The sequence below is a fragment of the Loxodonta africana genome, chromosome 1 (genome assembly GCF_030014295.1).
Source record: "Loxodonta africana isolate mLoxAfr1 chromosome 1, mLoxAfr1.hap2, whole genome shotgun sequence".
Classification (NCBI taxonomy): Eukaryota; Metazoa; Chordata; class Mammalia; order Proboscidea; family Elephantidae; genus Loxodonta; species Loxodonta africana.
In genome coordinates, this window is record NC_087342.1 from 23605374 (window position 1) to 23627521 (window position 22148).

The following is a 22148-nucleotide window of genomic DNA, read 5'->3' on the forward strand; positions in this document are numbered from 1 at the left end:
TACCTAAACAACAGAGAGATGATAGACCAAAAAAAAAAAAAAAAAACAGCCAAAAAACACAGCCTTATGATCTAACACTTGTGTCACTGGAGTCCCAGAAAGAACAGAGAAAGAGGATGAGAGAGTAGGGCTGAAAAAAATACTGAAATAAATACTACTGAAAATTTCCCAAATTTGATAAAAGACATAAACCTACAAATTCAAGAAGCTAAGCAAACTTCAAACACGATAAACCCAAAGTAATCTGCCATGGACCAACTTCTGAAAACTAAAGACAAACAACAGACAAATGACATCTTCATGGAGGGAGGGGGATTTAAGGATCAGCAGAACTCTCATCACCAATTACTGAGATCAAAAGTAAGGGGCATAACATTTCGCAATTACTAAGGAAACGTCAGCCCAGAATCAGAGAAAGTGATAAAAGTGTCTTGTAATACCCTGAAGGAAGAAAGAGCAATGGAATGAGTAAAAATATGAGTAAATACAATATATTTCCCTTCTCCTGAGTTTCCCAAATTATTTGATGGTTGAAGTTAAAAAAGAAAAAAAATAATAATATATATATATAACCGTTGGTATATATATACATATATATAAAACAGTTGATGTGGTTCTAAATGTATGTAAATATTTAAAACAATTATAAATGAGGAACAGGGCATAAGGATGGTAAGGTTCCTATACTTCACTTGAACTGGTAAAACAACGAGACCAGTAAGCTATGATAAGTTATGTATATATAATGTAATACCTAATGCAACCATTAAAAAAATCTACACAAAAAGATACACTTAAAATCACTATAAATAAATCAAAGTGGAATTCTAAACATTTTTTGAGTAATCTTCTGGAACACAAGAAAAACAGAAAATAGGAAAAAAACGGCAGACTTAAACCCTATCAGATCGATAATTACATTAAATGCAAATAGTCTACATACACCAACTAAAAGTAGAGATGGCAAGGTAGATTTAGAAATATGATTCGACTGTGTGTGTTCTATATAAAATTCAGTTCAAATACAATGATACACACAGATGAAATTAAAAGATAGAAAAAGTTATATCATGCAAATAGTAGTAGAAAGCAGGAGGCTACAGTAATATCAAAGAACACTTCAAAAGTCAAGACAGAAAGGGGCATTACATAATGTGAAAAGAGTCAATACAACAAGATACAGCAATCCTAAATGTGTACGCAACAGAACTGCAAAATATGTGAAGCAAAAAATGATAGAATTGAAAGGAGAAATAAACAAATCCACAACTACAGTTGGAAACATTAACACTCCTCTTTCAACAACTGATAGAACAACTATATTATCAGTAAAGAACACCATCAACCAATAGGATCTAATCAACACTTACAGAACACTCTACCCAACAAATAGCAAAATACACATTCTTTTCAAGCGCTCAAGGAACATATATACCAAGATATACTATATTCTGGGCCATAAAAGAAACGTCAAAAAATTTAACACAATTAAAATAATATCGAGTGTGTGCATTGACAAGGAAATCGTTCTAGAAATCAATAACAGAAAGATGTCAGAAAAATCTCCAAACACTTGGAAACTAAACAAAATAATTCTAAATAATCCATGGGTCAAAGGGAAAGTCTTGAGTTAAAATTAAAAAAAAGAAAAAAGAACTGAATGAAAATAAAAATACACCATTATCAATATTTGGGGGGTACAGCTCAAGAAGTGAAAAGAGGAAAATATAGGGCAGCGAATGCTTCTAATACAAAAGAGGAAAAGCCTTAAATCGATCATCTAAGTTCTTACCTTGAGGACCTAGAAAAAGAGCAAAATAAGCCCCCAAACAAGATAAAGGAACAAGTCTTATAAAGGTAAAATGTTACCTAAATGGTGGTTATTATTTATATCCATTTCTTCAAAATACATGTCTCTACAAAGTGTCAGGCATACAGTGCAGCCTGGGTTGTGGCACTCATGGAGTCTCCAGTCATCAGAATTACTGTGTGAATACATCCACTGACCTGCTGTTCTCCCAAATACAGCAACCAACACACCAACCGCCACACACGCATCGAAGCGACTTCTCTAACCAATTTAAACACGGGGGTCTTTGTTGAGAATTTCAGTGTACAGGCATCAGTCAGTACCACCTTATACACATTTACAGAAAGTGAACGGACGTTAAACAAGAGAAAATTTTACTGTTATTAAACAATGACATACTAGGCTTAATTTGTAAAGAAGGAAAAAAAAAAAAAAGGCAAACACTAATAATACTCAATAATTCCAGTCCGTGAAGGCAGTGAAGCAAACATGAGACAGAGAGAATTGACTTAACAAATACATGACTTTATTGAGAGGAGGACAAGATTGGCGTTTGCCTCAAACCATCCAGAGAAACAAACAGACTTGCACAATACTTTGGTTTAAAAATTATTCATACTGTCAGTGTTAAACCTGATGTTTAAAGAACCAAATGGGGCATAAGGTGTAAAAACAAAACAAAACACAAGCTTGCATAGATGAATTAATGTAGACATGTAATTGGTATTTAAGAGCGGCTTGAGCACTGAAGGGTGCCTAAGGATGTGTCCACCTCAAGCTCCCACGTTGCAACAAAGTCACCAGCACCATGTTTCTCAGTCTCCTCAGTGAGGGAGGTCATGAGCAGGAACAACTTGTGCTGTGTGGAGGTGAAAAAGACTGTTCCCATCAGCCTGGTCCAGATAGGTACATAACAGACCCACCAGTACCCAACAATGGTCACCTTTAAGGCATTCACGTGTCCCTCACAGTTTCACTGAATCTCTAGATAGGCATGTGGTCTGAGGAAGCCTCTTTGCTTCTGTCCTCAGATAGGCAGATGTATCCCATCAAGGTTCTGTTCAGTCCCATTAGCTATTTCGAGGCTGCCTTTCTCACTTGGCTATAAATTGATGAGCACTTGGGATAACATCTCACCAGTTCTTAAAACATACCCACATTCCAAATGTCAAAGGACTCTTATCAAAGAATCTGAAAGTGCCTGAGCACTGCCTATTTATTATCTCTTAATAGAGCACTTCTCCCAATTATAAGACAAATGAGAGCACCACCTTAAATTTCCTGAGCAACTGGACTGACAGTAGCATACTCCTGTACTTTTTAATTTGGCACCTTTTCAAAATATAATATTGTGCTGGGGTGAATTCCTTTTAGAAGAAACCCTATTAGAGGCAATTCCCAATTTGGAACATCATTTTAAAGGCTATATGCACAATATGTTGTTGTTAGGCACCGTCGAGTTGATTCCAACTCATGGCGATCCCATGTGACAGAGTAGAACTACCCCATAGGGTTTCCTAAGCTGTAATCTTTATGGCACCAGGTCTTTCTCCTGTGGAGCCCCTGGATGGGTTTGAACCACCAAACTTGTGAGGCTAGCAGCCAAGTGCTTAACCCTTGCACCACCAGGGCTCCTCATTATTTACTACATGAAATGAACATTGGGTCACCTTTGGGAGGCAAGTGAAAAATCTAGCTATTTCTGAGAACAGGTATTGGCTTTCAGTTGACAACAAGAGCTGAAGTTATAGCCTAGAGGGTTTTCAAAGGCTATAATTCAATCAAAAATACAAAAATCTTGACATCAAAACCCCTCTCATTCCATTTAACAACTGGGAACTACTTACTAACGATGGTCTGAAATTCAGTGCAACAAAAACCTAAGCAGAAGTTGTGTTATAATAGAGTCACACTCTCTCAACAGTCTTCTTTCTGCTGTTCTTAATACCTGTTCTTTTATGGAGGGAATGCCATTCAAACCCTGTCTTTCAACTCTTCTGTATTTTATATATGACCCTCAGCAATGAATAAGGGGGCACTAAGTTATACAATTAATTTTGCCTTCATCTGAAATGGTGAAACCAGCATACAGCTTGGCTCCCTATGCTATGAAGATTCATTCAAAAAGATAAAAACATTTTCTAGATTGCTAACAGAGTAAACAAAAGCATATTAAATCTATCAGGAACGTGGAACTAAGCAGTGTTCACACATATACAAGGGAAGAGTGGTTTTTAGGGACAGATATTTCCACAAGTCAACTTGAAGGCTAACATGATTGCATTCGAATGTGGCACCAAATAGAACCTTAAGAAACCAGTGTGGTGTCTTCCCTACCCACAGCCAAAGTAATAAAATAGAAACACTCTTCACATCAACAATTCTTCCATTTCAAGTAAATATCTCTGTTTCGTTTGGTTTTCTTTTCTTTCTTGTTAATATTAAGCATTTCAATACACAAGGGTGTTGGTGAAACTTACAAAACAACGAATCTGAGTGTCTTCACTGCACAACACAAACTTTGGAAATATTTTCTACATAGTCACCATAGACAAGGAGGACAGTCACCTCACAACGATTCGGGAAATGATCACTTATTGTGAAGCTAATTCTCCCTCTCCTTCTATCTGCCTTTGTAGTCATGCCACTGCTCACTTACGGGCTGATCCCAAACCCAACGCCATCAAGTCGATTCTGACCCACAGTGATCCTGCAGAAGAGTAGAACTGCCCCACAGGCTGTGCAAGGCTGTAAGTCTTTATAGGAGCAGACTGCCACATCTTTCCTCCATGAAGCGACTGGCGGGTTCAAAGTGCCCTCCTTCTGGTTAGCAGCTGAGTACTTAACCACTGCACGCACCAGGGCTCCTTGATGCGTTGATCAGGCAACTTGAAATAATACATCTATCGATGTTATAGGTTAGTCATCACTCAGTAGGAGAGGAGGTCCAAGGCTCCTGATGACAAGGATGCTTAGGGGTCATCTGTGAATTCTGTGTCTCAATGGAGAGTTGGCTGGCATTCACATACAGAAAGTACAGTACACTGACCTTGGTTGGAGTCAGACTAACTTAAGGCAATACTGCTACTCCAAGACACTGCCAACATAAAGTGCAGGGCTTGTCAGAAAATGACTCTAAGATGTGACATCTTCCCAGTTTACCCTTTCCGTCTTGACTTCTCTAGAGTTAAATTTCAGCATTTCTAACGGCCGTTATTAAACGCCAGGAGCAACAACAGCTTCTGACGTTTTAGTCTCATGTATCATCAGGGATAAGAGACTCCTCTACCAAGAATCTGGATGACATTGTGTCCCTTGCAGCATTATCAGGACAGTCTCCAGTTTGCCCATATTGCCTATTTTGGGCTAAGAGGAAAAAAATATATATATATCAATAGTAACATAAGCAGATATGGCTTTAAGACTCGCAGGCACCACCAGATACGAGAAGAAAATGGGACCATTTTATACCATCACTTTTCTGACTATGACCAATAAGTTAGGAAAAAAGTACTTTAAAAAAAATTTTTTTTTTCCTTTTTGCTGGAACATCAGGTTTTAATTTTTTATGATTATTTCTAGAAAGTCTAGGTTATCAGAATATGGCACCGTATGTACAGTGAAATCTCTTTGAAGACCATTCCTTTTTGATATTAATGTTCCCTACACAAACACTGTTTTCCCAGAAGGGGAAAAAAAACTCTGTTCTCTGTCCTTCAGAAAGTTGTTTACACAGGGATCTCGCTCTATGATTACACTCAAGATCTTACAGCAAATCACCAGACATCTTTCAAGAAAAATATCACTGAATAAATGAATATTCTTGGTATTTCCCAAAGAGATTTTTATATGAAGGCAATACTCATTAAATATCAAGGCCTTAAAAAGTCAGCCACTTACGTGGTAAACTGAATGCACCATATTACAGCAGGTGTTTCTAAAGAACAATTCGACACAAGACAAAATTCAGAGAAGATTCTGACAGTATTAAAGGACACATAATTCTCAGTTAAAAACTAACTATTTACATTAAGTTACTCTTACATTGAGGGAAAGGGACAGCCAACTGCCTGCAATGAATTTACTCATCACACAGCTCGGCTGCAGGCCACAGCAAGGGAAGTAGGTCACGGTTAGAATTTTCTAGAGTGAGTTCAGTGGAACACAAGGCCCAAGGTCATGCATTTTAGAGTATGTTAATCTAAATCCAAGTGGTCACTGCCATTCTGAAAAGGGTATTCCTCCTGGAAACATTTATTCTTATACACCCAGTCATGCGCCACATCGACTCCATTTGGACAATGTCCAGCCGCATCTATGTCTGTGGTCCCTTAAGTCCAGAAATCTTGATAGGAGAATGGGCCATAGATACGGTAAAACATCTTTAACATAATAATACTGTAATAACAATACTGTTTTGATGTGCACTGCAAGGTAGTGCCTGTTGGTTATTGGGAACCACTGTATGTATCTCAAATTTTTAATATAACAGGCTTTATGGGGTTGGTTCCTAACTACAGGCTGTACGTCAGACCGGGGACTGCCTTATATGATACTCACACAACGTACAAATCACATAAAGTTCTATTTCACAGAAAGTATTGTGGACGTTAAGCGTCACATTACTGTATATATTTTCTAATTTAGATGCTTCTTTTATGATCAAAAACCATATAGATTGTCCCCACCCCCACCCCCGCAGTTCATTAGCATGCTGCTGGTTGTAACTCGATGGTACACAAAGTTATTTTCTAAAAATCTCCATGTTCTTTAAAGCAAGTGTAGCAACTGTCTAGTCACTCAATAAAATCATGCTTTTTTTTTCAAGTGAGAACATTTCATCTGACCTTATCTAACCTTCCTTCCGGGCAGTAACTTACACAAGTTTTAAGGAGGAGAAGGGCGGGTGTCCAGGTCAAGTAGCCTTACCTTAAGGCAGTGTAACACATTGTGCTCATTCAGGAATATAAGGTGTTAATGAAGCCTGGCCTCCACAGAAAAGAGGTATAGAAACGGAAATTATTTCAGAAGCCCGGCACACTGGTTTCCATCACAAGAAGGCATAAAAAACACTGTGGGCCTAAAAAATCAACTGCAGTGTTCCAGCAGAGGGTAACCAAGCAAACACCTTGATATTCACATAAACATGACAAACTGAGAAGTAAACAGAACAGTGAAGACTGCTTAGCAGTTCATTAAAATACATGTGTTAGTTACTTCCACAGCCTCAAAGATAATGACAGCATTATATAAATGAAAAAGAATACGAAGATTTAATTGGCTGAGTTTGATTCTTTAACTCCTTATTCATAGGGAAAGAATTGCTCTGATACTCTTTAAAAAAGTGTTTGCTTAAAAAAAAAAATTAAAAACTTATCTTTTAAAATCCTAAAAACAAGCCAACAAATGTTCAACACAAATGTTGAATTGGATGCCGCAAGGGAAATAACCACCTTTGGTCAGAAACTCACTAAGACAGCGGAAACGCTACCTTCTTCCTGGTTAAGTACTGAGCGGCCTGATGATTCTGGGATAAAGTATCTCCACGTAACATTTCACAATAATAAATATGATAGGACGAAGCACATGACAGGCAAGAGGGATGCTGAAGTTTTTAAGTAAAACTGATCACTCTGTAAGATAGAAAAATAAACATTGACAAAATAAAAATATTGCAAATGATGTCCATTTGCCTAATTATCAAATAAAAATACACTTTTTTTTTTTTGTCTTTATAACTACCATAAAAACTGTTAAAAACATGAAGCAAAATCACAGGGCAGACAAAGGAAAATATAGCATTACTGTAAGTCAACGTGGCCTAAGCTCTGGGCACTGAGATCGCCCTCTGGAATGTGATTTAATGCTGTGGCCTCCAGCCTCCATTTTGTCTCCCCTTTTTTTTTTTTCCCATTTAGACACAGATTTTCTTCATCAGTTTCACTGGAGCCTTTCAAAGTCCTATTAGTTTTAGGGTCTTGGTTCTAGATTAGCATGTTTCCAAAATTTAACTTTTGGATGTCTTTTACCCAAGTTCACAGGATTCAAAAAACAATGAAACTAAAGATCTTTCTCCAAAGTGAGAGGTCCAAATATACTCAGAGAAACTATTCTAAATAGCTTTCCAGTAGGGACAGAATGGGTTTTCTCTAGTCACCTGCGACACCTTCCTAAAAGAACACCCTACTGAAATGCCAAAAAAGTCCGAGTCGTACAACGAAAGCTGAAAGGAAATCAAGCTGAAGGGATATATTTTGTATCACAGCTTGAGTGCCACTTACGTTAAATTAGCATGGGAAGATAAGCATTCCCATGAGGTCAGCAACTAAACAAAGACCCTAATTTTCTGATAAAAGGGCAGTCTTAAAGGTCTTATACAAAGAAATTTAATGCCCATGTATCATTAACAAATGTACGGAACCGAACACTTGGGTAAAGAACCACTTTATCAACTGTAACTTCTTGTTGAATTAGTTACAGGCGAGTGAAACATCACTGAAAGGTGGCCAACGAGTACAGCATCTCTTTTAAGCAAGGGGAAAATGTCAGTCTGCAGCCAGTGAGCATGATGCCATCATGACTTACATGGTCATCTTCAATTCCATTTCCCTTGGCTCTACAAGTGAGTGTAAAACAAGAGAAGGAATAAAACGATTTTCACCTTCAGCCGATTTTGCATACAGACATGATTTAAAATTCCAGAGGTAAATTTTTGGCAATATAAGCCAAATAAAAGGCCCAATGCCCAGAGGCATCAGAACGCCTGCTATTCAGGAAGTAACAGCATAGAATGGTATCTAGGTCAATTAGAAGGATATGTAAAACCTCTCCAGTTCATGTAGTCAGAATAACATAGTCCAACTGCTCCACGTGTTTTTTGTTTTTTAATACTTCGTGGTTGTGATTTTTTTTTTTTCCTTTTCCTGAAGAGTTCAAAAACCAAAAGGTTCTGTCTTTCAATATACACTAATGCACCAAAAAAAGAAAAATTATTTCTTTTATTCTTTATTCTGCATTGCATCCAAACATTACACTTTATTTTGATCATCTTCATAAAATTCTAACTGCTGTATAAAGCCTAGTCCCTAAATACCAATACTCTAACCCTAACAAAAATGGCATTTTATAGAGCTCTTCACTACTGTAATCCCAGGAAGCATGTGAGGCACACAAGTGGCCAATATTCAGAAGCTAGATTTTCTTGTACTGCCCACGTGATCAGGAATAACCAAAACATTTGAAATGCATTAAAGTATTCATGGCCAGAAAAAACTTGAGGATAAATCCCAGGAATGCAAATATATGAGGAAAAAATAAACGTAGAATGCATTCTGTATCATCCGGTAATACATGCTACAGTGAGTCCATTTCAAGGCAGAATCCTAGATTTTTAATGCTTGTGGAAACCTGCGGAAGAAAGGAAAAAAAGCAAGAAAACACAATTAAGGTAAAATCTTGGCAAGTTTCTCAGACAGGTTTTCTCCCTGGGCAGGCTAAGTAATTTCTCTTTATTTCTGTGCTTTTCAAGCGGTTGCTGATTTCCTTGTTCTCGACTGTCAGATATGTATATACAGAATCAGCATTTTATTTTAGTAATATTATGTCTCAAACATATGTCAAGCACCTACCATGAAGTGATGCACGCAGAGTCTGAGAAAGTAAAACATGAGCTACTTTCAGTTAAATCAAGATGCGGACAATGCTACCAACAGATGGAAACCGTGATGGGTGCGTTGTTGTGGCAACACCATCAGTAACATCCAATTAATCCCACGTTTTAAATAATGTCTGTGCTTATTCTTAACATTGGTGAACTTCAGAAACACAGAAGGAAGACATGAGGGTGGGAGGGGAGCTTTTTTGAAAATACTAATGCCTAGCACTACCCACTCAAAGATTCTGATGTACCTGGTTTAGGGTGACACCTGAGCATTAAAATTTTTTAATAATGGCAGAAAAGGAAATTTAAAGACGTTTGGGAAAGCTTATCATTAGCTTTGGAAAAGGATCATGAAATATTTCACCTAAGAAATCTTCAAAATCCAGACCAAACAAACTTCGTCAATTAATACAACCTAGTATCTGTTTTTTTTTAGTATCTGTTTAGTACCTGTGAGTCCACTGCAATCTGGAAGCCACTTTCACATATTTTATCTTACGTAACCCTAACAACCCTGATACTTATTATTTGCATCATCTCCACTTATATTGCAAAATTAGTGTAAGCAGCTAGCTTTTCATTCTCTCACTTTATGACCGTCACAAAACACACAGGGTGAAGGCCTATCCTTGGAAAAGCAACTACTGGCCAACTGACTGTCTCTTCCATATTAAAGATTGGGTCCAATTAGATCTCCATATCTTCCTTATTTTCTTTGTCTTGTTTATATTTTATATAAAAGTTTTCTGTAGTGTGTGTGTACACGTGTGTGTTTTAATCTAATGAACAGAGTCATGAGCAGATGGGAAACAGGAGCCAGTAACAGAAAGTGACCCAGTGATTCTAAACATTTTGCGGGGGTCGGGGTACGGGTGTAGGTCATGGTTTCCCTGTAAGACTCTGATGAAATCTGTGAACTCTCTCCAGAGTAGAATGCAAATACGTAGACAACCTTGCATTCAGTTTAAACTGTTTTGTTCTGCTTTATTTTGTTTTTTGGATTTTTTTTTTTTTTTTTGGGAAATGAGTAAGTATGTGTTGAAAGGCAAAACCCACTGCTGTCGAGTCGATTCCGACTCATAGCGACCCTATAGGACACAGCAGAACTGCCCCCTAGAGTTTCTAAGGAGCACCTGGCGGATTTGAACTGCCGACCTCTTGGTTAGCAGCTGTAGCTGTTAACCACTATGCCACCAGGGTTTCCACTACTGAAAGGCAGAACAACCTATTTTTCCACTCTAGTGATTTATAAGAAAGCATTTGGTCTTCTTCACAGTAGCATGAAGGTTATGAAGATCCTGAAACGTGACTATTGCTGCTCTTCTTACCTTTCTGAGAGGGTTCCGCTTTTGTGAACTGACGTGTTGAATGATGCTGGTTTGTAAAACGGGCATGATCCAAGTCCTGAGCATCGGTCACGGCAGAGGGTGGAAGCCTGGAGAAAAGCCAGAATCCCAAGAGATATTCTAAGAGACCGCGACTACAACTGTCTCTCACTGGGACACATGGTAAAAACATTTTCTGCAGAAATACAAAGCCAGGATGCTTTAGAGTTTCTTCCTAGCCAGCTGCGTGCCCTTTGATAAATTATTGTATCCCTCCAGTCTTTTGTTTTGATGTAATTCAATAAAAAAAAATTTTCTGGATATCTAATATGTATCAGGCATTGTGCCAAGGTATGGAGAAAGATTAAGGAAATCAATCAGAAATTTGCTTTGTTTTAGTAGGTTTTACCAGAAAAAAAAAAAAAGGAAGAAAAGAAAGAAGGTAACCAAAACAAAAGTAGGAAGGAAGGAAGGGAGGGAGGGTGGGAGCGAGGGAGAAAGGGAGAGAGGACTTTGGTCACCATGTGCGTTCTGTGAGCAAAGTGCTTCAGCCACTAGGTGGCAAAGCAGATCTTCAGAGACAGAAAGAGCAGAGATACATGTGCAATTTTTCATGTAAAAAGCAGATGGAAAAGTAAAACACAATGGAAAAATTTTACTACTCCAAACTTTGTGTTGTTTTAATTACTTAAAAACAGAGCTCTGTAAACATTTGGCCTTGATGAAGATGAAAAACAAAAGCTCTCAAGTGCTTCACTCTTTGCTGTTGCTGTTTCCCAAAGGTGTTCTCAAAGTTAGCATGGAAGTGTGGGAGCAGACGAGGTTAAGGAGATTCGTCAAATACATGAGCTTGTGGTAGAAGACTCGGTGTAATTATATACACCATCTAGAAGGCGTAGGTATTCTGAGGTCTGGCAAGTTATGGTCAACTTGGTAACACGGGCTCTGTCATAAAAGAATAAAGGCAAATGTTTTCCAATTTCTCAATCTTTTGTTTGCCCAGAACAGTGAAGTCCCCCCCTGGGTATTCAGCATCTAGGAGCGGTCAGAATAGAATGTAAACATAGACAGAGCTTGAGGACTGCGCTGTGGGTTCCACGCAGATTATCTCATTTAACTTTTAAGACAAGTCTGCACAGCTGCTCTCAGAAGTTTATCTTAGGGTTTGCTTAGGTGATATGAGGTAAGTCATCTATCCAAGATCACACAGTTGCTAAGTGGCAGAGTCGGAGCTTGAACTCCACTGGACAGCAAGCCCGATGGTCTCTGCTACTGTACTATGCTCTGCTACAGAATCTGCACCCTATATATCTGTGTGTATGTATGTGTACATACATATTTATACAAATATATACATATACATTACATACGCTGCTACTTCCACATGGTATTTGGGCAGGTATTGTTACATTTCCACGTTATACACACATAATTAACGTGAGCGTAACAAATAGTGTGGCATTTTTCCTGTTTTCCTCTTGGAACATTTGCTACAAATTATTAGAAATTAAATAAATACAGTGTTTTCCTTTAGTTATTAACTGGCATTTTTTAACTTTTATCTTAAAAAGTAACAAAGACTGGTAGGAGAGTTGTAAACAAAACCATCTGATTCCATAATTAAGAACCTTAGCCTTCAACAAACAGGCACCTGAAGAACTGACTTGGGTCTAAGGAAACAGGGCTGGTAACCTGGGTAGCAGTGTCTATTCCCTGCTCTTCCCCGGCTTCATCAGGCGATCAAAACGCAGACAGAGAAAAGCTCTTTACAAGAGCATTAGGTAGACACATGGCCTAATTTGCGTGTTTGGGGAGGGCTTTTTGAAGAAGTTACTTTCTAATTGAATTCTGAAGAGTATCTGGTGACACGATCAACATAGAGATGGTATCATTTCATAAGTACAGTAAGAATCAGATAATTCTAATACATCAAAAATTAGAAAGACGAAAGCTGAGCGGGACTCAAAAAATTCCAGGATTGTTTCCCCACCAACTCATTCTCAAGGAAAAGGGAGTCCAAGGTGCAAAAGAGAACACGGAGTGCCATCACATTCTCTAGTATCTCCACATAGGGATAAACTATCAATCTGGAATGCTCTCAGTTCTCTTGGTGTGCTATTCTGTTTACTTTCCCGTGAAAATTCAGAGAATAAATCTTGGCTTAATTGCTTCTACAGGTCCCACCAAATTATTCTGTTGCAGTGAAGATGGTTGTTTCAAAATAAGGGTATTTATATCCAAAGATGAAAAAAGTCTTGCTGACCAATAGTTGTTTAATAGTTCTGAGGTTTTAGAATTACTTGATCCTTACTGTTCTTGTGAAATGAAACACATCTTTATGTTGATGATACAGCCAAATACCCTTCAGAATTCAATTAGAAGGTCACTTCTTCAAAAAGCCTTCCCAAGACACCCAGACTAGGCTAAGCGTCAGCTTACGTTCTTACAGCACCTGTACTTTTCATCCACAGCACTTAACACCATCATTATAGTTATTCGTATAATTATTTGCTTAGATTATAAACTTTACGAGAGCAGTAGGCAGTTCTTTCTTGCTGACTGCTGTTTATCCCACTTCTGGGTGCTTAGTAGGGTGCTCAGTGAGTATCTCATGAAAGACTAAGTGGATAAAAATGTGTTTCATATTCTTAAGACTGCTGTAGGAACTAAATGACATTTGTAAATATTTTTCTAAAAGAAAAATGAAAGTATCAGTATATATATATGTATGTGTGTGTATATATATATATATAATCCTATAGGTACAAGAATTTAGAACTCAGGCTGAAACTTTTTCAATTGCAAACATTTAGAATTAATTCAAATTGCCAACTAGTTCTCTATGTCCTAAGAAATAGAAAATATAAATGAAGAAGCTGGATTTCTGACTACGAATGCTATAAGCTCTACAGGAGAATCTGTTTCCCCTCCATGACCCTGAAGTAAAGTGAACCAACATCCTGATCTCCACATTTCTCAGTCCTTAAAACCATCTCTCTGCAGATGGCTAACTGAATTTCCACACCATGGTTAACTGTGAAAAAGGAAATCATAGATTCTAACCAGAAAGCATACCTGCTGACTGACATCAGTTACTAAGGATATCTATAAGTTCATAGGCTTTAATTTTTAACTGTGAAAATGATCCATAAAAATTGTATTCACTTTTATCATATATACAATTTCTCTGTAAATACTGTTTAAAGACAAGCGTTCCTCTCAAGCCAAAAACAACTTCAGTTTGACCAGCCGTAAGTCAGTCACGTTTGTAACAGCCATTTTTAACACAGGATCATTTGATTATTCATTCTTTCAATATGCCCGCACCTATGACATTCCAGGAAACCCTGGTGGCATAGTGGTTAAGTGCTACAGCTGCTAACCAAGAGGTCGGCAGTTCAAATCCGCCAGGCGCTCCTTGGAAACTCTATGTGGCAGTTCTACTCTGCTACTCTGTCCTATAGGGTTGCTATGAGTCGGAATCGACTCGACGGCAGTGGGTTTGGTTTTACGACATTTCAGAAACTTTTTTTCAACTTTAAGAAGTCTTTTTAAATGGCCATCCCAGACTGTCCTATAATATCTGCTGTCAAAGTTGTGAGTGGTCTAAAGAGCCCAAGAACTTTGACGATTACAAAATAACCCTAAAGATTACCTGAATTCATTTCCTAAAAAAAAGCACAATAACCCACTGATTCACCTACTGAGGACAGATTAATTGCTTCTTATTTTATTTGGATACTATAAGAATGTAACAAACTATATAGTTCTAAGTTCTGCTTTTAAAAATATGTGCCATGTGCTTAACAAACAGCTACAAGAGGGATAAATTTTCTATAACTAGGAACACTATATTGTTGTCTGCAAAGCAATCCAAACCTGATGTAATTTTCTGAATAGGATTTCTCTGCCTTCTGAAAACTCCTAAGTTTAAGAGAGGATGAGTTTTTAAAGATGCTAAAAATATTCCTATTAAGGAAACAAGTCTAGTAGCTTCAGTGTGGACAATCAGTAGCAATGATGGGGTGTATTATTTGAAATAAAACTTCCATTTTAAGAATTAATAAATCTTTTATTAATAATCAGGACTGAAATTCGAGGTTTTAATAATTTGGTTTTCATAATTGTTAGATTCAACATAACTTCTCTCTTTTTCTATTTAGTGTGTTCTCTCCTATTCCAATTGTATTTTCTCTTGAAAGGCAATAGAAAGCAATTGGAAAAAAAAAAAAAGGTTGTCTCCCTAGTATTTAAATGTTGGCAACCTAAGGTAGAAAGACAGCAACTGCTCTATAACTATGATTCAAGACTGCTTGAGAGAAGTCAAGAAGTCCACATACCATAGGCACAGCTATTTGACCCAGCGGGACTTAACAGTCTGCGATGACTCAAGGGAGTATTTGCCCAAGACACTGAGACTCGGACCAAAACGAACCTGAGCATGCATGAAGCCAGACACACCCAAGTTTGACCATGAAACCCGGGAGAAATTTAAGTAAAACTTAACATTTTACTTAGGAAAATGGTTCATTTCATCCCTTCTTAGCTGAGAGCATCAATTCAATGAACCCAGAGGCAAAGATTCCTCCTAACAAAAAGCACACCCTTCCCTATTAAATCCAGCTTCTGTAAAATCCCCCACACCGTCCTGATTTGACTTGTGCACCTAATTTAAGGCTGGAAACGTTTCAGAATAAACTTTCCAGACTTGATACCACCTCACAATTGCAGGATTCTGTATCTCCTCTTCAGAAAATGAACGCTCTCCTCAGGCAACAGAATCTCAACTCATCCCAGAGTCAAGTTCCTCACTCTCCTTTCCAGGTGTCAGCTTACCGTGCGGACCTGTCATTCTTAGAACGGTGGGGTTCATTGCTCTCTTTTGACTTTGGGTGTGCTGATTTTGCTGTTTTGGGCTATGGACAGAAACAACAAATAAAAACACACGCATATTGAAACAGCAAACATACAAAGAGTAAGATTAGATTTAGAAAATACATAAATCATGTCAAATTCTCCTTTAGTAATTTCAGGTACCTTACATCCAGTGAAGCAATATAAGATATTTTTAAATACCACTACTCAGAGTAAAAAACACAGCCCCCAAGGCACGCTAGAGCCTGTCAGTGCAGCCAGAGAAGGAAGCTGTGCGGGTGTGCGTGGCTCCCCATTATTAACAGTACAGCTGCATGGGAGATGACAAGAATTGGTGGATTCCACAAACTATGAAGTCTAGCTCTGTGCTCTCCAACTTATTTCTCAACACCTGACTTAGGCGTGATGATCCTCAAGCTGGGAAACTGAGGCTCAAGTCAACTGTTCCAGCAGAAGATGACTACCAATACCAGTTCTAGAATCTGGAAAACGCAGAAGTCCTGATATTTGCCAGAAGCATGGCCTTACCACTCTAACCTTCCTGATTTGTCATCTTTATAATGCCTAACCTTTTCTAGTAGAATCTGACAAGGACATGAGTGACTCCTGGGCAATAAATTTAGGCAGTGGAAGCACTTGAGAATTGTACTAAAATATGTCCAGAAAAATCCTGAATTTCTAAGAGGGTAAAGGATAAGTAGCTAAATACACATAATTAACAGCAAAATAATACTTTAATTAGTTTGGAGACTGACAACTGTGGAATTAAACAATAGGAAATAGTACAGAAATACTATCATCATAGTTTGTGTCTTCTTTTTTCTCACTACCACTGCAAGAGACCATGAGATAGGGCCAGAAACCCGAGGGAAGAATATTATCCGAGGGAGGGAACAGTTCTAAACATCAACTGTATCATGAATACACGCCTGGCTGCATCCTTCTGGGCCTAGTGCAAACTTCTTCCCTAAAAAAGCTTTAGTGTAAGACTTCTCTCCCTCCTCCTCCTCTGCTCTTCTTCCACAGTGCTCACCCAGAGTGACCTTGTATTTGTTAGCTGTCTGACCCTGAAGACAGCTTGTCTTCCTCCGTCCATTATACACTATCATCAGGAGAACATACCTTTGTCTTTCTCGAGTCTACAGTGGTACCTTACACACAGTAACTGATGAGTAGTCTGTGAAGCTGAACTTGCAACCCCCACAAACAAAATCAGATTACAGCAGAATGAATTGCAGTCATTGCCTGTTTTGTCAACTATTTCTGATAAAGGAGGGGAAGACAGCAATCAAAGCTCATGCTAGATAGCTCTTGCACTCTCATGTAAGCCATGATGGTTGGTGATAAGTGTATCTGTCAGTCTACCACGAAGCAAGTTATATCAGAGGAAAAAGAAACAGGTGGTATGGAAACCCTAGTGGCGTAGTGGTTAAGAGCTACGGCGGCTAACCAAAAGGTCAGCAGTTCAAATCTACCAGGTGCTCCTTGGAAACCCTATGGGGCAGTTCTACTCTGTCCTATAGGGTCATTATGAGGCAGAATCGACTCGACAGCAATGGGTGTGCGGGTGTGTGGGTTACATCGTAAACACAGAGTGAATGTAGAAAGAGGGAGACAAGGCCACCGGCAATTTGAAGGCATGTGAAAATACTACATTTGCCTGGACTGTAAGTATAGCCAAGCTGAAGCAGCTCACAACCAGAGGCTCGGTATCTCAGTTGGTCTTAAAATTAATGGAATGACTTTTTCGATCTCAGCAGTAATTTCTTTTATAGGTATAAGACTTCAGTATTACTTTTCATAATGAAACCGTTATAGAAGTCAGGCTTTGCATATGCATTACAGCTATTTTTACAGCCTACATACATTTGCACGTGCTGAACTTACCCTAAAAGCAGGGTCTCCGTTTCATTTCTGGTTTTATTTCTAAGTGAAAGGAAAAAACAATGCACATACGCCCCCTACCTTCCACTCGGTGTCATGCTTCCTTTTGTCCAAAGATGATTTTTCCCGTTCCTTGGCTTTTTTATAAGCTTTCTTCTCTTCAGCCATCAGCAGTCGAGCAATTTCCTGAACGACATCCAGTCAACAGCATTAATCACAGAGTTGTGGCAAGAAAATTATCGAGGTATTTACCAAGAATGCTGGTTAAACGCCTGAGCGGAACATGAACTCACCCCATCCTGGGCCACCTGAGCTGCTCTCATGTCCACCTGGGTAGCCTGGGGCAGAGAAAAGGCAACCAAGAGAAATTTAAGTGGAATCCATATTTAAAAAAAAAAAAAAGTCCAATATAAAAATAAACTGGTACTTGAAACTAGCTTTGACTCCAAAAAACCAAAACCAAACCCACTGCTATCAAACTGATTCTGACTCATAGCGACCCTACAGGACAGAGTAGAACTGCCTCTTATGTTTTCTAAGGAGCAGCTGGTGGATTCGAACTGCTGGCCCTTTGGTTAGCACCCACAGCTCTCAACCCTGAATCTGATGTGCTTTCACCAGCCACAGCAGGGTCCATTTTTACCAAACTCTACTGCAGGTTCTCAGAGTACTGGAATAAATAGTGGATAGAGAACTACAGTTTTGTGGCTAATTCTTCTTCAGGAAGTAAAACTGAACACTCTCTCTACTCCCTTTGTCTTGATTTTTCCACCCATCTTGCCATGAGACCAGAAGAACTGGATGGTTGATGCCCGGCTACCATTACTGAACATTTTGATCAAGAATACCACAGAAGAGTCCGGATCAAAAGGAGGAAAATGCAGAAAAGAATTTCAAATTCTCATGGACTCCAGACTTTCTGGAGCCATGGAGGGTAGACGAACCCTTGAAACTGCTGCCCGGAGATAATCTTTAAACCTTAAACCAAAAATATCCCCTGAAGTCTTCTTAAAACCAACTAATAGTTTAGCTTAACTAGCAAAAAAGGTCTGCCTTGAGTATTATGGTCTTTTAAGTACCATCTATATGGGATCAAACTGAACAACAGCTACTCAAAAGACTAGACAGGAACCAGAGGGGGCGGTGAGTTTACGTTAATGAGGAGGGAACAACTCAGAAAAGAGGGTGAGAATGGTTGCACAACTCGAAGAACATAATCAGTATCATTACACTGTACACGTAGAAACTGCTGAACTGGTGTATGTTTGGCTGTGTATATTCTCTACAACAAAGTTAAAAAAAAAAGAAGAAGAAGAAAAAAAAAACACCTCAGTTTCTCAACTAATAGCGTCCATAATGCCTATAGTCTCAAGGTTGATTCAATGCATTAAAAAACCTACTGATTCACTTGAACTTTTGTCTGAGAACGTGCTCACCAAAAGTTCTTCTTCTTGCAGTTTTCTGGCGATTTCAGCATCATACCACTCCTGATCCCTGTGGGTCACTCGCGATGGAGTGGAGAGGGCTTCTCTCACCCCTCTTGGTTTCATTCCTGGAAAAAACTCAATGTAATGAGGCAACTGAGGTGGTTTTCTGGGAAGCTGCAAAATTTGAGATAAATAGATTTTTCTTTAGTGTCTAACACTGGCAATACTTCCTCCACTTCAGAATTATGATTTCAGTGTGGGGTGCACTTGAAACATTTCTCTGCCCCAGTCACAAAGATGGCAATGCAGATAATCCACGCCTTTACGTAAAGTTACCCAAACCTGCCTGGTGAAAATTCCTCTCTCACACAGCTTCTTCAAAGGCAAAAGTCACACAAGGACCTGCAAGAGATGCCTTCGCAAAATAAGAAACAAAAAAAACTGCTGCCGTTGAGTTGATTCTGACTCATAGCAACCCTTTAGGAGAGAGCAGGACTGTCCCATGGGGCTTCCAAGGAGTGGCTGGTGGATTTGAACTACCAACCTTTTCGTTAGCGGCCAAGCTCTTAACCACTGTGCCACTAGGGCTCGATCAGTCACTGAAGTAGAAAGAACTTCAAGAAAAGCTACAGAGTCTGAGTTTTAAAGCAGCTCAGCTGTTAAGTCTTGAGGCAATGAGAGGCTTCTTCCCTTCTATTCAATTCAGTCTTACCCACCTCACTTCAGGGGAACAGAAGCAGCACCACCCTGTGAGGTATGGGACCCCGACACAGGTGAAGAAATGTGCTTCAAACACAGAGGAATGGTCTAGTAAGAGCTAACAGATTCCCGTATTTCTAAATGTGCACTGAAGATACAAATTTGTACTGTAATGAATATTTCAAATCTAAGTCAACCATCTTAAGTACCTTCAGCAGGTCATTCCATTTGTAGGTAAATGCAAAGGGTATAGGGAGGTTTCTTTCTTTCATTCTAAACAGACTCTCTTTTCAATCTGAACTAATACCTTTTTGCTCAAAAAAGGACAGTATTAATAAGGAAGAATGGGAGGAAAGAGGAAGGAAGGGAAGGAGGAAGTGAAAGACAGATCTGACTGAAATACCTTAGCCAGCAGAGCCCACACGAGTCCCTGTTAGCCAGCCAGTGACCCTGCCCCGGCTTCTGCTCTAAGGGCAAACAAATTCACTTCCTTTAGATCTTTCCTCATATAGCTTTGATCAGTTTCATGTCCTTGCTAAATTTTAGGGGGTCCTGGGTTGAGTTTCACCGCTAACCAAAAGATTAGCAGTTCAAATCCAACAGCTGCTCCTTGGAAACCGTATTTAAAAAAAAAAAAACCCAGTGCTGTTGAGTTGATTCCGACTCATAGCAGCCCTATAGGATAGAGTAGAACTGTCCCATAGAGTTTCCAAGGATTGCCTGGCGGATTCAAACTGCTGACCATTTGGTTAGCAGCCGTAGCACTTTAACCACTATGCCACCAGGGTTTCCAAATGGGGCAATTATAATCTGTCCTACAGGGTCACCATGAGTCAGAAACGACTCGACGGCAATGGGTGGGTTTTTTTTTTTTTTTTTAAATAACATAAGGAAAATAGCAAAGAAACAATGACCTTATACTTCTGTTCCTCCGTGGAGAGGGAGCACCGAGAATTGGTGGGAAATTCAGGCTTTTTAATTTGAAAATTTATAAGCAGCATATATTCCTTTTAGTACTTTTAAGTGGGAAATGCTAATGGTTATTTCAAAATTGTGGAATGTATTTCCCTCTTTGTACCCTTTAATAAAGTGCAATTATTTTTCAGTGTGAATGTATTACTGTGTATCTAGAAACAATAAACATTTTCAATGCTGTGAACGAGAATTAGCCATCTAGAGCAGTGCCTTTCAGTAAATGGATTACCGAGGGGACAAAGAAAATCTATTCGTTACTGGCTAGTTTTTCAGGCTAGTGGTTTTTAACCATGCCTACATATTAGAATCGCTTGGGGTGCTTTAAATAAATATAAAAATATTTGACCCAACTCAGAAATTTTAATGTAAGGAGCCTGGGTAAGCCCCAGTCTTTGGTAGTTTTTGTTTTGTTTGTTTAAAGTCTTTCCAGCTGATTCTTATTCGGAGGTTTAGGGCTGGAATCACTAGTTTAGTGTATTATTTTTATCCATCAAGGTTAAAATATTTGTATCTAGATGCTTTGCCATGTTTGGTTCACTCACTAGTAAAAAAACAAACAAAAAAGAAGAAAGAAAAGGGAAATACAAATGAACAATGGGCAAAGACAGTTCAAGTTATGTTTTGTGAAACCTATTTTTGCAGAGCTTCCAACCTAGCTTTATGGCAAATCCAAAAGCCACAGACTCTTACATGTGTCTTTCCCACAAAAAAGGGTTTTAAACCCGGCCTGCTTATCTTCAGGTCTATATGCAGATAAGCAGATATTCTGACTGCCCAGAACACAGAACTGACTTCAAATCACCTCGAAAGCTACTGAAGTTTATGCTGGGCTGAGCTAGTTTCAACCCAGATTCCTGAGCGGTCTGGGGAAATCCTGACAACAGCGGTGAACTCCCAAGAGTGGACCACAGTTTAATGGAATATAAGCCTTCCTGAGTTATGATTAGCTTGGTCAGCACTAGAAAGGAAGATTTCAGGGAAAATAAATGAAATTAAGAAATCAGTGTTAGGTGAGCCGAGTGGGTATCTTAGGCTGCTGGACCACAGTCCTATCTACAGCAAAATCACGCTGCAGTGATTTGCCCAGAGATTAGCTGAGGATGACGACGGCAGAGACCACACTTGCGTGTAGCTCCTTCCATTTTGTTATCCAGTATATAGAGTGAAATGTGCTCAGATTTTAAGACACCAACTTTCTCCACTATTAGGCCTCCTACTCTATGCCTCAGAATTATCTGAGAAAATATTCTGTCTTAAATTCTATCAAAGAAAATCACCATAGCCTGGGATACTGGACTTCTAAAACTGGTAAGACTCCCCACTCATTATAGTTTTCTCTGTAGCAGAAGTGACAGGAGCTTTTATAAATATTTAAGAAGAAACTGCAGATAGCAATGTAAGGCTGTCATTAAAGAAAACAGAAGATGCTTAAAAAAAAAGAAGTTAACCGAAGGAAGTCAACAGAATGGCTGCCCTCTTGGTAGCCTGAACAA

At 38.8% G+C, this 22148-nt stretch overlaps 1 protein-coding gene across 3 annotated transcripts in view; it reads right to left on the minus strand.

Moving 5' to 3' along the window:
* Nucleotides 1–8799: 8799 nt before the first annotated feature.
* Nucleotides 8800–22148, minus strand: part of CCDC50 (coiled-coil domain containing 50) — a 72653-nt gene continuing 59304 nt past the window's right edge. For all 3 annotated transcript variants that reach the window (XM_010592858.3, XM_064271965.1, XM_064272099.1), the window contains 6 exons: nt 18991–19106; nt 17848–17892; nt 17636–17740; nt 15632–15711; nt 10799–10905; nt 8800–9217 (listed from right to left, as the gene is read on the minus strand). In XM_010592858.3, coding sequence (XP_010591160.2) covers nt 9201–9217; nt 10799–10905; nt 15632–15711; nt 17636–17740; nt 17848–17892; nt 18991–19106 — 470 coding nt within the window. In that variant the 3' untranslated portion in view covers nt 8800–9200. The remainder of the gene's footprint in view (nt 9218–10798; nt 10906–15631; nt 15712–17635; nt 17741–17847; nt 17893–18990; nt 19107–22148) is intronic.